Genomic DNA, 17,465 nt, shown 5'->3' with positions numbered 1-17,465 from the left:
CCAAAAAGCAAAAAATCTGATGCTGCTAAACCATGTCAGAATTGTAGTCTTCAGTACAGAATTACAATAGATGCTCTGCCCTTACTGCTAATGCTGGGAATCACATGTGCTTTCATCTATTATCTGAAACTTTTCTAATTTTTAAAATTTTCATCTCTCATGATGAAAAGAAATAGTTGTTTAATTTGAAAAGTAAGATGCTAAGTGTGAGTCAAAACAAATCTATGTGACTTTGAAATGGGGGTGATATTGGAGCCTAGATTTTATTTTCTTATTTTTTCTCAAGGGTAATAATTTCCTCAGGACACTGAAAAACCAACTCAGAAAGCAAGTGGCTAAAGGTAAGTGTAGTTCATGTGCCCATAAATATCATGTAATTTAAATTAATAGAATAGTTAGCATAATTACTGAGTAGAGAAATAGGTACTACATTATCTAGCTGTGTATGTCCAAACTTCTATCACTAAATCAGATGTTAGATTTTGCTTTCGAGGACATTGCTTTGCTACATTTCTTGGAGAAGATTTGTTTTTGTGTTTCTTATAAAGAAATTCAATGAATTAAAATGTCCCATGGATTAATGGGGAACTTAAACTTCAAAAGTTTCCTTCATTATTTCCTTAGTATTAACACATGAAATCAAAGGAGGTCATAAAGATAGGTCTTATTATCAGAATGTTCTCCATGATTTTGAATATAATAGAGAAAGAATGCTTCATATGGCAACATCAAAGCTTAAACTAGTAGGACTTATTGTATTGGTTAGAAGATGATACATTTCGTTTCTCTTTTTACAAAAGGAAGGGGTTGACTATTGCTTAATGGGTTGTATAAAAATCTCTTATGCTTTGAGTCTGTTATTGCATCTGCATTTTATGAAAAACTCATATTTTGGGCTTAGCAGATGGACTCATTTGAATCAGGTTTGCTTAAAAGAGTCTTTCCAAATTATACTGTTTAAAAGATTAAAGTAGTAGACTTGCCTCAAGATTTTCTAGAACAATGGTTAAGCCCAAGACCCCTTAGGATAAAGACATGGTTGTAACAAACACCCAGAACTCTGTTAGGTGGTAGGGGCAGAATCCTTCTAGGAAAGCCATAGTGCTTACCTCAAAGCCATGGGGGGGAAAAAAAACAAAACCATGTTTTTCTGACTGACTGACCCAGATTCTTCAGCTGCAAAGCAAGTAGCCTATGAAATTTGCTTTAAATTTCCAAATAAAATCCATTTGACTAACACTCAGCATCCCAACATATTGCAAAAATAGAAATTTCACAACACTAACTAAACAGAGTACATATTTGCTGCAAAAATTTCATGAGATGGGGTCAATTGCTTTAGAAGATAAACTGTTTCAGAGAAATTTTAAAAAATCCTCAAATATTAGCAATTCTTTCTGTTTTTAGGCTTTTAATAAAATATGTGGGAAGTGGTCACAGAGACCTTAGGATCCTGGTAAGAATTTATTTTTAAAAGTGGTTGTCGAAAATATCCTAGTTATTTTCTAATTTTTAATTAGAAGTATAGAATTCTTGTTCTTATGCACAAGTTCTGTGAACATAGATTTAAAACAAACCTGAAGGCTTTTGGGGAACAATGTGCTCACTATGGGAATTAGCTGGATGGAAAGAAAGCTGAATGGGGCAAAATGAATAGTTTTTAGTACACTCAAGATCCAATTTGAAAAGCAGTCTAGGAAAAAAAATTAAGTGGAATTGGCCAACTTTGGTACAATAGCTTTTTCTATTCTGGGTTAGAGAAGTAATGGGGACATGGGATAATATGAGTTTTTCCTTCTCTTTCCCTCCTTCTACCTTCCCTCCCTTCCTCCTTCCCCACCCTTCCTCCCTCCCTTCCTTCTTTCTTTCCTTCCTTGAACCAACCTTCCTTCCTTCCTTCCTTCTTTGAACCAACCTACTTTCCCTCCCTCCCTTCTTTCCTTCTTTCTTTCCTTCCTTCCTTCCTTCCTTCCTTCCTTCTTTCCGTAAAAAACTAAGGAAAGAACATCATCAATGATGGGCATATAGATGGACCTGTGAAAAGCAAGTTGATTTACAGCTACTCTTTGGTATTAATAAAGGGGTGCTTTGCCTGGAAAGACTTCAGGAATCCAAGGATGAGCTTTGGTGGTTTATGAAGTCCCCAAATTCTCAACATATGCAATTTGCATTTTTCTAGAAAGAAAGAACTCTTGTCTTTCACCAGATTCTCAAGAGGCTCCATGACCTTGAAAAGTATAAGGACCCTTAGTAGAAAGATTTTAAAGCAAATGCAGTAGTTAAACACTGCTATACTTTTTTAATGATATTTTAGTATGCCTATGAATTTCTTGAAACATTTTTTCAAGAAACTTCAGATTAGGATTTTTCATGTAGCACTACTAAAATAGGACTTTTTTCTACTTAAAATTATCTATCTCACTAAAATTAGTGGGCAGAAGTTTAGGGGAGAAAAAGAATTTGCATAGTCTTAAATGATCTCCTCCAAAGTTTTATCTACATAGGGAAATATAGTAAATTTACAGTGGAGAAAGCCATCATATACCACATTAGTCAAGTGTAATGAGACGTATATGTACCGTTAATCCCTTGATAAGATTCCTTGAGAAAGAAATGACATCATTTCTGTGATATTATTGCCAGCAATGCAGAACTTCCTTCTAATGTTGACACAAAAACCAGAGAAACCCAAACCGAGAGACATTCTACAAAATAACTGATGAGTAATTTTCAAAGTGTCTATATCAAGAAAGACAGAAAAATTGAGGAGCTGTGACGGATCAGAGGAGACTCAGGGGTATTACAACAAAATACAAGGTAGTATCCTGGTGGAACCCTGAAATGAAAAAAAAAAGAACATTAGTGAACGAACTGGTGAAATTAGAATAAAGTCTCTAGTTCAGTTAATATAATTATATCAGTGTTAATTTCTCAGTTTTGACAATTGTCCCATGTTTATGTAAAATGTTAACAAAAGGGGAAGCTTCATGAGGGATATACGGGGACTCTTTTACAAGTCTTGAAACATTTTCTATAATTCTAAATTTAGTGCAAAATAAAAAAATAATAAAACTGAAAACAATAGACCCCTGATGACATCATTTTAACTTTTGGGCCCACCTTTCCCTGAATTCTGACAATCTTCTAACAGTGCAACTAGGTAAAACAATACATTCCCTCTTTTCTTAAAAGATTAAGACAAAATAAAATACTCTTAATGTACTCAAGCTCATTAATGCTCTGCAAATATGTTAAATTATTTTTATCCTTCCTCTGGTTGATTTTGTTGAGTTATAAATATGGATTCTCATTTGACTAAGCATCCTTGATTCAATTGTCCTTTATTCTTGATCTTGGACACAAGATCATACTTTTGTGTCACATCTAGGCATGGGTCATTGACTTAAAGTTTCTGGCTATTGATTTTTATGTATTTAATAATTACTAGAAGGTCAGTTCCGACCTTTTGTTGTTAAGTTGGAATATATTGCCTTTTCTCTTTTTCATAACTTTTGCAGAATCCTTCTTAGTAGACATCCTATGTTGTTTACTACCAGACATCTAATAACTCTTTGTACCAAGAGGATGTGTAGGTTATCTTACACTGTTCCTCCATCTTTGATTCACTTAAAAAATAATTGAGTGACTACTAAGTGTCATTATTTTTCAGATAAGAATAAGACAGGCAAGATCTCTTCTGGTTCATCACCATCATGTCTGTATTTTCGCCCCATAGAAAGGAGGAAAAAGGGAGTTTGGAATTAGTGACTTTGCTTTTAGAGATCACTTAGAAGTTGCTCACACATAAGTTCTGCTCATATCCACAGCCCGAACTTAGTCATGTGGCTTTACCTTCTTAGAACAAAAGAGGCAGTCATGTACCCTTAAAACTTGCTGGAGGAGATCATTATTTTAAAGAAAACAGAGAGAATACGGAGATATCTGCTACACTGGATTTTAAATGCAAGACTCATAAATACTGATCTGCTTCTTAAAAACTTCACTCTAATAGTTTTGTGGATAATGGAGTTCAGTGGAGCAAAAGCAGAAATTTGGAGACCGGTTAGGAGGCTATTTGCAGTTGCTTAGGTGGTAGGTCATGGTGGTTACTTGGGAGTTGGCATGATACACATTCAGTGTTAACCAGTAACATGTTAAAGTCTCACTTGGATAACGAAATCATTGTAAAATTTAATAAAATACAGAGTATTACAGTTGCCTTTACGTAACCATTGTTTCCTATACCTGGAGGCTGGTTGTATTATTATATATACAATTATTTTATAAGTAAATATAATAATTTACTTTGGTTTTATTTTGGTCACCAAGCTAATAAGTCTGATTGGCTTTACAACATGATATTAGCTGAAAGACGAGTTAATAAGTTTTTTTCATAATACAAGTGAGAGACAACAGTGGCTGGACTAAGACTGTAGTAGTGTGGATAGAGAAAAGAAGGAAAAGTTAGGATATACAGTATTAACAGGTATAGTCAGCAGAACTGGCAGATGGAATGCGAGAGGTAAGAGCAAGAGAAATTAAAAATGGCTCATAGGATTTAACCTTTATCAATTTGGTGAGTGTTTCTGCCATTTACTGAGACATAGACAGTGGAGAAGAAATGGGTTGCCAGGGGTGAATTGAAATCAAGATTTACATTTTGGTCATCTTATGTTTAAGATCTCAAATAAAAAACAAAATTAATGTTCAATAGCTGATTAAATATAGAAGCCTGGGGTTTAGGTGCCAGGTCAAGGGAAAGATAATCTGTAAACTGACTGGGAATTCATGTGACACAAATGTTCCTGGGAATTTTGAAGGATGAAGTGAGGCAAATAAACCCAGCAGAAAGTGGAAAGTTCTAGGGGATGGGTCCTGCAGCAATACGAATAATAATGAAGTCTCAGAGTGAGTAAGTTTGGCTTACTTGCTGAACTAATGGCTCTACCTTTGGTAGCATTCACAGATGGAGAGGTGCTCATTCTCCATAAAATATTTAAATTTTTACGGTGACTCTTCATAATTAAGTGGATAATGGCAACAGTGGATAGGAATGTCCTAGAATTCTTTTTAGAAAGAGCCACCTCAAAGAATGTGCAGTTCATAAGCCATCAGCTTCTGCCCTTTACATACTCCACATTCTTTTGCACTATGGTGTTTTTCTTCTTAACTCCCCAGACCTGCTCACTGAGACCTGCTAAACTTTCAAGGTCAGTTGATATTTTCATCAGGATAGGTCAGTAGAACTTTGCAAGCATATCATAAGCTTGGAGACATCATTTGTGCATTCTTGAACTTGAGTCTAGGTCCAAAGACTTTATAGGAACACACTGAACTTTTTGGAGCTGGCCCCTCATAGGTAATGACAACACTCCAGATAGACATCCAGGAGTACAACTGGGAATGATGAAGTGTTACTTTGCAGTGCTTGCCACTTTGAACCTTTTATTTGGTCTCCTAAAGCCTACTCTTCTGTCTCTTTCCCATCCCATCTCATCTTTTATCCTCTTCTATCACTTTTTAACAGTTCATCACAAAGGGAAAGTAAGAATTGGATGGCCTCCCTCTCATTTTGTATTACCTTGGACTAAAAGTGGATCTTTGAGTGTAATCATTTCCAGAAAGGACTTGCACTGTGTGCCAGTAAATTGACAATTACCTCCAAATACATGAGCACGCAGGGGCATTATGTGTTGGGTTGGGAGGGTGTTATTTATTTATTTTCTCTTGCCAAGACACAGTGCAGTTTTCCTGTGCTCCTGGTCTTTATTTTGGAAGAACCACATCTTCTATCTGATGAAACATTTTAATAAAATCAGAGGTCAACATGCCTTCTATTTTAAGTTCTCTCTCTCACTTTCTTCTTAAGCTCCAGATCATTATATAAAAATCAAAGCAGAAATGCTCCTTTATTCATTTATTTGTTATTCAGTCATTTATTGTTTATTGAATACCTATGTCTGCTCTGCACTGTAGTGAGAATTTCAGGAACTTTGAGATAGTTTTATGGTAGTTGTTTCTGTAGTATTTAAGATTTTTCTCAGGATGATAGAACATATGCTTTAACCATCTAAAATATAATTCTAAGCTAATATTTGATTATGTTTATAATTGGGTGGGTCAGTCTCAAGCTATGAATACTCAGGAAATTCAGAATAAGAGACAGACTATACTGGGTATAGGATTGGTAAGTGGTAACTTTTCAGAAGAGAAAGTCTTTAAGTGGCCTTGAAGGAAGTTTAGGGGTTGGGTAGGTCACCCAGTAGGTAGATCACAATCCTTTGCCAAATTTCAGTCCCTGTTTTTCATGTGAGTGGGAAAGGCTCTGCAAGGATTCTAGGAGATATTCTTGGTTCTGATCCTTCTTATGTTAAAAGTTATCCATCAACTTCTTCAGTGTGTTTTGCTCATTATATTCAAGTCTTTTCTCTACATAGTAAGAATCTTAATTTCAAGGTCTATTTCTATCCAGTCTTAGCATCCTTCTTGGCAATTGGCACAATTTTCTGAATTCCTGACAGATTGCTTTTGGGGAGTGAGAAATAAGTCAAATGATGTCATTCAGGTAAGGTCCAAGTTATATTTTCATTCTCCCTAAGGTAGTTGCTTGGGAGCTCATTAAGAATGGACCACAATCAAAGCTCTGGAAAATTCAATCCATATTCTGGGACAGCCTGTGTTGGAAAGTCTTCTTCTAGACAGATATCAAGGGAGCATAAAAGGTTGACAAATAGCAAAAGCAAATACTAGAAATGAAAGGACTCTTTCATGATGACCTTAAATGTAGTCAACACCCATTAAGGTGCCTTGGAGAAAGGTATACCATAGTATTGAAAAGCATGACCTTTGGAGCCAGGATGCTTGGGTTCCAATTCAAGTGGTGCCCCCTTCTTCCTAGCAGCTTGACTGGACATATTACTTCAGCCTTCTCTATCTCAGTTTCCTCATCCTAACCTGAAGATAATAACACCACCTGTTCCATAGCACTGTTGTGAGGATTAAACAAGATGGTATCTATAAAGTGCTTAGAAATGTCCCTGGCTATCATCATCATTCATAAAATTTTTATTTAATAAGCAGGAATAAAATGAGAGCATAAGGATTATTTTGGAAAGAGGAATATGTGGGTGGTTTAGGTAAGGAAGGAATAATGAATGAAATTTTTTTTTTTTTTTTTTTTTTTTTTTTTTTTTGAGACGGAGTCTCGCTCTGCCGCCCAGGCTGGAGTGCTGTGGCCGGATCTCAGCTCACTGCAAACTCCGCCTCCCGGGTTCGTGCCATTCTCCTGCCTCAGCCTCCCGAGTAGCTGGGACTACAGGCGACTGCCACCTCGCCCGGCTAATTTTTTGTATTTTTTAGTAGAGACGGGGTTTCACCGTGTTAGCCAGGATGGTCTCGATCTCCTGACCTCGTGATCTGCCTGTCTCGGCCTCCCAAAGTGCTGGGATTACAGGCTTGAGCCACCGCGCCCGGCCTGAATGAAATATTTTAAGTGCTAAGCTGAGTAGTTTAGTAGATAAAGGTAATCAGTAATCACTGGGTAAGATGTTTCAGCCTCAGATCTAGGGGCCAAATCATTTGGAATTAGAGACTTAGAGACTCAGAGCCAGGGATTGGTTTGGTGATGGTGGAGGAGGCAACTTAAATATGGCAAAGAGAGAGGATAGCCAACCATGAAATAATGTTACATGCTCAGTGTGCTGAGGATTTCTATAGCAAAGTAAATATCTGTACCCCTATTTAGTCAGCAAACATTAAAGTATTCAGCTAGTACTATCAAAGCAATTAACTTTGTCATTGTATCTGTCCTCATAGAGTTTATGGTTTTGCAGGTAGCCAGATTTTAAACAACTTCAATAAAGTGTGATGGATGTGAAGAGGAAGAAGCCCAGATGGCTGTGGAAAGCATCTCCTGGTCTGTTTCTCTCTCTGCCCACTCCACACTGCCAACTGATGCACTTAGGAATCTTTTGAATCTGGCTCAAAACCTACCTTCATCCAAAAGCCATTATTGATGGTTTCAATATTTTTATTTTTTTCTCATTCTTAATTCTGTTATTCTACAAACATGCACTGTTATTCTAAGTTTTTGTATTCTTCTGAACATATACAGCTTTCTCTCAAGAAGAAATAGGGATAGCGTACTGGACTATTATGGCTCCTGGTACGTCCCTGTATCCTTTTCTGAAAATCTTGTGGAATTAGGGATTTATCCCCTAAAATATGCCTATTTATTTTTTTCTCCCAGAAGACACACTCTTTTGAAGTCTGGGGTGTCTCTCTGTAGTAAGCTTTTACTCATCAATTTTCACTCCCACTTCAGTAGAGCCTTTTCTGTACCTGGTTTCTTTGATAAATGTATTTTATCTTCATTTTATCTGAGAGAGCCAAGTTCATGATGAAAGTTGGGAAGTCAGATATCCTGGCACCTTGAAGAAGAAACCAGTTCTGGGTCTCATTTGAAGTACATTTTTCTGTGATGAGTGCATATCTTTTTTCTTAGCAGGGCTAAGAATGTGGGGTATATATTTGTTAAACTACTGAAAACATCACTTATTGAATGAACAAAAAAAGATAAAAGTCAAACTCTTACCGCAAAAACAATGAATAATCTTAGTGAACATTGTTAACAAAATTGAAGTCTTAAACAACAGTCTCCTTATTTTTCTCCTTAAACTTGATGTGGCATGAGATAAGAGTCACATAGAAGCAAGTCCAAATTAACAACTGGAAACCCCCAAACTGCATGCTCAAGGTGTTAGATTACAAGATAATTGATTTTTAAAACATGGTGAGACAGGCAATTATCTATTATCTCTCACATGAATACTGATTTTGCACTGACTCATTTTAGACCCTTTCTGTCTGTGGAGAATACCATCTGTATAAATGCGAGGTCCAAGACAGTGATGATCCGCTAGACATATGCACAACAGATGGCTGAAAAAATTATCTGCCCATTCAATTGCTACATGACTCATTTCCGCCACCTTGCTGCCCATGAAAATGTAGAGCTGCATAAAGCCAGTGTTTAGGTCATTCCTTATGTTGATTCAGGGAGGTCACTTGGCATGACTGCCTGTAGAGGGGTAGAAGGGCCAGCACCCCTAGACAATGGTGCCTAAATTCCTGCAGATTGCTTTTAGGGAGTGAGAAAAAAGTAAGATAATGTCATTCAGGTAAGGTCCAAGTTACATTTTCAGTCTCCCTAATGTTGTTGCTTGGGAGTTCATAGGGAAGGGACTTCTGTGAAAGCTCTGAAAAATTCAGTCCATAAGGCCAGCCTAGTTTTAGAAAGTCTTGTTGTAGACAGATATTGAGAGTGCAAGAAAGCTGACAAATAACAAGGCAAATGCTGGAGATGAAAGGGCCCTGTGATAAACTTGAATGTTGCTGCCTCCATCATTTCCGCACTGAAATCAAAGGCCAGATTTGCAGTTTGAATTGTCCTAATCCTTCACTGGGGTAAATCACCAATGTTTGCAATCAGATATTTCTTAATTTCCTCTTATACCCATGATCCAGAAAAGGAAAAAGAATCAAACCAATACTAGAAAAATTGAGTATTCAGTGCTTAAGTTGACCGAGTCTTAGAATAAGTCATATTCAATTAATGTGTTTTTGCCCAGAGTTAGGTCTAATAAATATTACAATGAAAGCCAGGTGAGTTGAAAAGGTCACACTGAGAACCCGTGGTCTCTACCACAGTATTTTCCTGTTTCCATTTAATTGAATTTTAAGTGGGTTCATAATAAATGGGTAAAACCACTGTACTGTTTCTGCCACTTGGTTTTAATTAGTGACTGGGAATAACACAGTCCTGGTTTAACCCTTTAGCAGTGAAAGATTTATTTTGAGGCCTGAGAAGAAGTGAAAGAATATGCTGTATTAGATTTTATTTTGAGTTACATTTCTATCATTTCCTCAAATTTACTATACATTAGATTTGTGCCATGTACTCTAATGGGGATAGAGCATTCTTGTCTTTGTGATGCTTACATTGTATAAGATCACATTATTGTTTAGACTTGAATAAGAAATATTTGAGAAAAGAACTATCCTGGAGAAATCCTGATACTAATAGTAAAACAAATGCGGATGTATATTAGACTTAGCATACTCTATCCACTCTATCCATGACTGCAAATGACCACTTTTCTGGTCAAAATTATTTTCCACTCTCATAGAAAATATTGGTTATAATTCTTGATTTTAAGGATATTACCCAGCGTAAGAAATACCAAAAATTATTTTAAACATCAAAACCTAACTTTTTATATATTTTGTGCAAACAGTGGCCTAATAGCCAAACAATATTTATGATGTTATAGTTAAGTGGCAAGGAGAGCCCAATGATAGTAAGGCTTCTGAGTGAAGCTTTGCAAGGAGCACACACACATTTAAACAAAAATGTTTAAAATTTTGACCTAAATAGCTATAACGTGCTTGTTTCTCCCTTTCCCTCTTCACTCTTTTCTTTTATCCAGAAGACGCTAGCATGGAATAAATGACATGGTAAAGTGGCTTTGCTTTTTATGGTTTCATGAGGCTATGGCTCTTTCACAAAGATTCGTTCCACTGGATGTCCCAGGTTTCCTGTTTTTATTATCTGCACTTCGCACGGTGGTTTAGACGAAATTGTCCATTGCAGAGTTTGGAAAGCAGTCTGTTTAATGCAGTAAATTGTACTGCTACTTCCATACCCATCTCTCACAGCCCACGTTCTCGGGCTGATCAGATACACATTCACTAACACAGAACAAAAAAATGCTTTATTTCTCACCTATTTTTGAAGTTACCTCTGGTTTAAGGTTTACTTACTTCAGTCATGTTTATTTGGCCTATTGAGTGGATATCAGGAAACAGGTACCCTGGAAAGAGAGATGACTATTGGAATGTAACCTCCCTGTCACCCAGAGGAGCCCCTTCACAGTGGGGACTGTCCCACCCCTGACCAGCGGTACTGAGGGCTCAGTAATGAGCTCGGAATGTGAACCTGGAATAGGGAAAGCAAACATCTCTAGATGCAAAAGTGACCTGAAGTGAACCAGATTAAATCCCTGGTGAACTCTTGTAAATAGAGTTTCACTTCTAGGGGACTGTTGGCATGCTCAGCAGAGTACAAAGTTATCTATTCCATGTGCATGGTAATTTAGCTAGTCAGCAGCAGGAGAAATGGTAATAGGTACACAGATTTGTAATAACTGGTAATGAGGTAGACACAGCAGGTAATCTCAGGATAGAATAACTTGGCAGAGGAGATGGGAAGGGCAGATTCAGACATCGTTTGCGATGAGGCTACGGTTTCATCTGGGGAGTGAACGGCAAGTGGCGGCATTGGTGCTGTCGGCTCTGAGCACTGGGCAGACTAGCTTCACATCCAGTGCTGCAGCCTGTGGCCACTCATCTGTCTTCCTAGCATACGACAACTGTCCCAGCCTCATGACTCCTCGACTACTGTTGCTGTTTTTCGTCTGTTTTCGTCACTTTGACAATATGTCAGCAATGTGTTCTGTCCATAAATGGTGGTGAATTTAGAAAACAAAACCGAAAGCAGCTCAGTAGCTGTCAGTGAAGATCTTCACGTGTCCAGGCATTCAGGGACCCCAAAGATAGCATTTGCATGTTGTGCTCACTGCAGACTTGGGCAGTTATAATCTTAGAGGCATTGTTGTCCTCATTTTATGAGCAACAGTAAAAGATTACCTTTATGGTATACAGGATTGTTAAATACAGGAAGATTCATGTCCTGTCCCCTACTACCATGACTCCTAGTACTTTTAATTCTACAAAGCCTTTCTGCAGTTTTCATCACCTTCTTGTTTTCCCTGACTGCTTCCTTATTCTGGTATTTTACTGGATCATGATAAGGTATCAGAGAAACAACATGTCGGAACAAGTAAAGAGAATCCTAATGTTTTAATATTTTGAAGGAGGATGTGATCCATATGATTACATTTTGTTTGGATTGGGTTTCTCAGACCTCCTTTGACTTGTAACCAAAAAATTCTTCAGCAATGTTTACAATTCTGCCCTTCTGCACCCAAATGGTATTTGTGCGTGTGCGTGTGCAGACACACACACGCCTGCACGCACACACATGCACATGCATGAATATGTGCTTTGTTCTTGTAGTGTATAATAAATAGATCTGTAGCATACAAGCTGTTAACTCATTTTACGGAGGTTCTGTGGAAATGCTAATGTATACTAGCAATTGTGATCAACACAGCTGTTAATCATCAATGTTTCTCGATCTCCAAAAAAGCCAAGAAACCCGAGAACAATCGCTGATTCTAACAATTGGCAACATGGCCATTGGTAGGAGTCTGACGTGATTGTTTGAGACACTTTTGAATCTTCTCCATTTATTCTTTTGCTATATGTCAGGTACCTCTAATGGTAGGAAAACAACTCAAATCCCCAATTCTTTTGCTATATATCAGGTACCTCTAATGGTAGGAAAACAACTCAAATCCCCAATTCTTTTGCTATATATCAGGTACCTCTAATGGTCGGAAAACAACTCAAATCCCCAGGACACAAATAAGAGAGTGAAAACATGACATAGAAAATGAACTATTTATTCCATTCCCTGAGCAATATAATAACAAACTGAAAGGGAAAGGGTAATGCTTTCTGTAAACATTACCTGGGGATGAATAGTTTCATGGTTTACATTTTTTTCAGATGCACATTTGTGCAACTAAGCATCCTTCCTTCTCCTTAGCTCCATCTGCACTCAGGGACATATATGAACAGTGATTGGTGAGTGAAGGTGTGAGAAGGCGGCCATATATGCCTTTTCTCTAAGTGCACAGCACTTGGGGAAAACCATAAGAAATTTGTACTTTTGTGGGATGTACTGTTAGGCAAATGAGGTAGAAGGAGAAGAAAATAGACTCACTGCTCCTTTATAGTGTTACGGGACAGAGATGGAGTAGATGGGGGAATCCTGGAAAATTAATAGAGATATATCAGCAGAAGAAAATATATCCATGTTTCTGGAATTTGCTGCTTTCACCACAAGTTGGGAGGCCTTGAATTCAAATTTTGATTCTCAGCTCTTGATGTCCTTAGTCAACTGTCCTACATATATCTGAGAAGGTCCGTTAGTTTGTGTATGGAGAGGGTAAGCTGGTGGCAGGTAGAAAAATGGGCAAATATGAAGTTAGAATTGCATCATCGTAATAATACTCTTTAATTTGTTGGTATCTGTTTGATCAAAGTTCCCAATATAAAATATGCTTAAAATGCTGTTTTCTAGTATCCATGTTAGTTTGTGTATATTATGTTATTTTTCAATAGCCTCAGCTGATAATGTCTGGTTGGTACACACCACTGTGGCCCTATTGGTGGTGAAAATATTTAAATAATTACAAAGAGCTGCTGTTCCAACTCCCTGAGTAGCTCCTTGCTGACCCAATCATTCCAGCTCAACTGGCTCAGACATCCTCCATAGGACCCCTAGCCCTTCTCTGTTCTTCATTCCACCATTAAATTGTTAACACCTAGCAAAGCAAGGCCCTCCAGAGCCCCTGTTACAAGAGGGGCTCTATTTAACTTCGTTGGTATCTGTGCCCTGCCAGTTACTAAATGTTTTGAATATCACACTTAAATGAAATAAGAAAGTGTGTGCACAGGCACATGTGCACGCGCACACACACACACACACCCTCCTGAACATAAATTTAAAAAGCATATTTGTTAAGGGTTGAGCATTATGCTTCAATACTCTCTTTGAAGGAACTTACTGTATTTTTTTGTAATCAATAACTCTTCTACCTTTTTAGTATTTTTTGATATTAACATTCTACCTTAAGTTGGACATTTCTTCACAAAGCAACTCAAAATATTTGAGTAGCAGTTTTTTTAATGATTCAAGGATTTATTAAGTCATACATGCAAAATATACTGCTAATTGCATTAGCAAAAGAGCAATGTAAAAACACTCCACAATTCTGCAACTGTCAACTTAAAAATTTTTGTTCTAGTGGTTGAAAGATCCAACGTTGTATTCTTGCCAGTGAGTTAAGTTATACAGAAGATCGTCAACACTACCACAGTTTACAGAACCTCACAGACCCAAAGGAACATCATTAGACTAAGTAACTTCAGGAGGCATGTGTCCACATGGGTGAGGTAAAGAGGGTCAGTATTGGTCAAGTGACAGTGTGGGTAATCTGACAAGTCAGTGATGTTAAGAAGGTTCATAGTTTAAGAAATATCTAAAATATTTTAAAAACCATAAAACTGCAACACATGATTTTTACACCTAGTTACTAGAAAACTAGGGAAAGCCCTTAATAACTTTGAATAAAGTAACATAGAAAGCACTTTTACTAATCTACAAAAAAACCTTCTAATGCATTATGAGAAATATTTTATAATACAAGAAAGCATATTGCTCAGTAAGAAGAGGTTCTATAAGAAAAGCACTTACTAAGTTAGAGACTAAGAGAACAACCAGTTTAAAGATGAATTAAATGCCCAATTTGGGGAGGGATGACTGGTGTAAGAGAAAGGAAAAGCCTAAGAAAACACTTCCTGATAATACCAACCTTTCTTTCATCATCCACTGCATTTGACAGAAATTAATGTTTTAGAGTTTTTACCTTTGACACTTTTATTCCTTGTACCCACCACTTCTGGTCTCAGAGCCCTGCCGCTGCCTCTGCGGCTGAGCGAGTGGCTCAGATGCAGGCCATCAGGGGTGTGGTGGTGGGAGATGGAGCTGTAGGTAAAACTTACCTACTGATCAGTTACACAACCAATGCATTTCCTGGAGAATATATCCCTACTGTCTTTGACAATTATTCTGCCAATGTTACGGTAGATGGAAAACCAGTGAATCTGGGCTTATGGGATACAGCTGCTCAAGAAGATTATGACAGATCATGCCCCCTATCCTATCCTCAAACAGATGTATTCTTTTTTTTTTAATTATTATACTTTAAGTTCTAGGGTACATGTGCATAACGTGCAGGTTTGTTACATATGTATACTTGTGCCATGTTGGTGTGCTGCACCCATCAACTCGTCAGCACCCATCAATCCATCATTTATATCAGCTATAACTCCCAATGCAATCCCTCCCCCTCCCCCCTCCCCATGATAGGCCCCGATGTGTGATGTTCCCCTTCCCGAGTCCAAGTGATCTCATTGTTCAGTTCCCACCTATGAGTGAGAACATGCGGTGTTTGGTTTTCTCTTCTTGTGATAGTTTGCTAAGAATGATGGTTTCCAGCTGCATCCATGTCCCTACAAAGGACACAAACTCATCCTTTTTTATGGCTGCATAGTATTCCATGGTGTATATGTGCCACATTTTCTTAATCCAGTCTGTCACAGATGGACATTTGGGTTGATTCCAAGTCTTTGCTATTGTGAATAGTGCCGCAATAAACATACGTGTGCATGTGTCTTTATAGCAGCATGATTTATAATCCTTTGGGTACATACCCAGTAGTGGGATGGCTGGGTCATATGGTACATCTGGTTCTAGGTCCTTGAGGAATTGCCATACTGTTTTCCATAATGGTTGAACTAGTTTACAATCCCACCAACAGTGTAAAAGTGTTCCTATTTCTCCACATCCTCTCCAGCACCTGTTGTTTCCTGACTTTTTAATGGAGAACTACAAACCACTGCTCAGTGAAATAAAAGAGGACACAAACAAATGGAAGAACATACCATGCTCATGGATAGGAAGAATCAATATCGTGAAAATGACCATACTGCCCAAGGTTATTTATAGATTCAATGCCATCCCCATCAAGCTACCAATGAGTTTCTTCACAGAATTGGAAAAACCTGCTCTAAAGTTCATATGGAAACAAAAAACAGCCCGCATTGCCATGACAATCCTAAGTCAAAAGGACAAAGCTGGAGGCATCACGCTACCTGACTTCAAACTATACTACAAGGCTACAGTAACCAAAACAGCATGGTACTGGTACCAAAACAGAGATATAGACCAATGGAACAGTACAGAAATAATACCACACATCTACAGCCATCTGATCTTTGACAAACCTGAGAGAAACAAGAAATGGGGAAAGGATTCCCTATTTAATAAATGGTGCTGGGAAAATTGACTAGCTATAAATAGAAAGCTGAAACTGGATCCTTTCCTTACTCCTTATACGAAGATTAATTCAAGATGGATTAGAGACTTAAATGTTAGACCTAAAACCATAAAAACCCTAGAAGAAAACCTAGGTAGTACCATTCAGGACATAGGCGTGGGCAAGGACTTCATGTCTAAAACACCAAAAGCAACGGCAGCAAAAGCCAAAATTGACAAATGGGATCTAATTAAACTAAAGAGCTTCTGCACAGCAAAAGAAACTACCATCAGAGTGAACAGGCAACCTATAGAATGGGAGAAAATTTTTGCAATCTACTCATCTGACAAAGGGCTAATATCCAGAATCTACAAAGAACTCAAACAAATATACAAGAAAAAAACAAACAACCCCATCAAAAAGTGGGCAAAGGATATGAACAGACATTTCTCAAAAGAAGACATTCATACAGCCAACAGACACATGAAAAAAGGCTCATCTTCACTCGCCATCAGAGAAATGCAAATCAAAACCACAATGAGATACCATCTCACACCAGTTAGAATGGCAATCATTAAAAAGTCAGGAAACAACAGGTGCTGGAGAGGATGCAGATGTGTTCTTAATTTGCTTTTCCCTTGTGAGTCCTGCATCATTTGAAAATGTCCGTGCAAAGTGGTATCCTGAGGTGCGGCACCACCGTCCCAACACTCCCATCATCCTAGTGGGAACTAAACTTGAACTTAGGGATGATAAAGACACGATCGAGAAACTGAAGAAGAAGCTGACTCCCATCACCTATCTGCAGGGTCCAGCTATAGCTAAGGAAATTGGTGCTCTAAAATACCTGGAGTGCTCGGCGCTCACACAGTGAGGCCTCAACAGTGTTAGATGAAGAGATTCAAGCAGTCCTCTGCCCACCTCCCGTGAAGAAGAGGAAGAGAAAATGCCTGCTGTTGTAAATGTCTGAGCCCCTTGTTCTTGGTCCTGTCCCTTTGAATCTTGTACACTTTGCTTAAAAAATAGTGGAGCCTTCACACTCAATGCCAACTTTTTGTTACAGATTAATTTCTCCAGAAAACCATTTTGAACCAATTAGTAATTTTAAGGCTTTGTTTGTTCTAAATGTAAGAGTTCAGAGTCATATTATATTCAAATTTAGACCTAAAATGACAAACCTTCTTAAAACCTTATTTTTCAAAAGCCATATTCTTGCTCAGATTAAGAGTTGCCAAAATACCTTCTGAACTACACTGCATTGTTGTGCCAAGAACACCGAGCACTAAACTGTGTAAAGACCTTCGTCTTTCAGAAGACTGTAGCTTCTGTAGTTAGGATGTGCAGACACTTGCTAAGTAGTTTTCAGATGTGTAAAGCAGAACAGCCTCCTGAGTGAAG

At 37.8% G+C, this 17,465-nt stretch overlaps 1 protein-coding gene across 1 annotated transcript; it reads left to right on the top strand.

Moving 5' to 3' along the window:
- Positions 1-14,645: 14,645 nt before the first annotated feature.
- LOC105514391 (ras-related C3 botulinum toxin substrate 1-like) lies at positions 14,646-16,941 on the top strand. The gene is made up of 2 exons (XM_011945718.1): positions 14,646-14,925; positions 16,675-16,941. Exons 1-2 carry the CDS (start codon positions 14,698-14,700, stop codon positions 16,939-16,941), a joined length of 495 nt encoding a protein of 164 aa, XP_011801108.1. The 5' UTR covers positions 14,646-14,697.
- Positions 16,942-17,465: the final 524 nt, after the last annotated feature.

Source organism: Colobus angolensis, unplaced genomic scaffold (genome assembly GCF_000951035.1).
Source record: "Colobus angolensis palliatus isolate OR3802 unplaced genomic scaffold, Cang.pa_1.0 Scaffold244, whole genome shotgun sequence".
Classification (NCBI taxonomy): Eukaryota; Metazoa; Chordata; class Mammalia; order Primates; family Cercopithecidae; genus Colobus; species Colobus angolensis.
The sequence above is the reverse complement of the archived record's forward strand: the minus strand, read 5'-3'. Positions and strand labels throughout refer to the sequence as shown.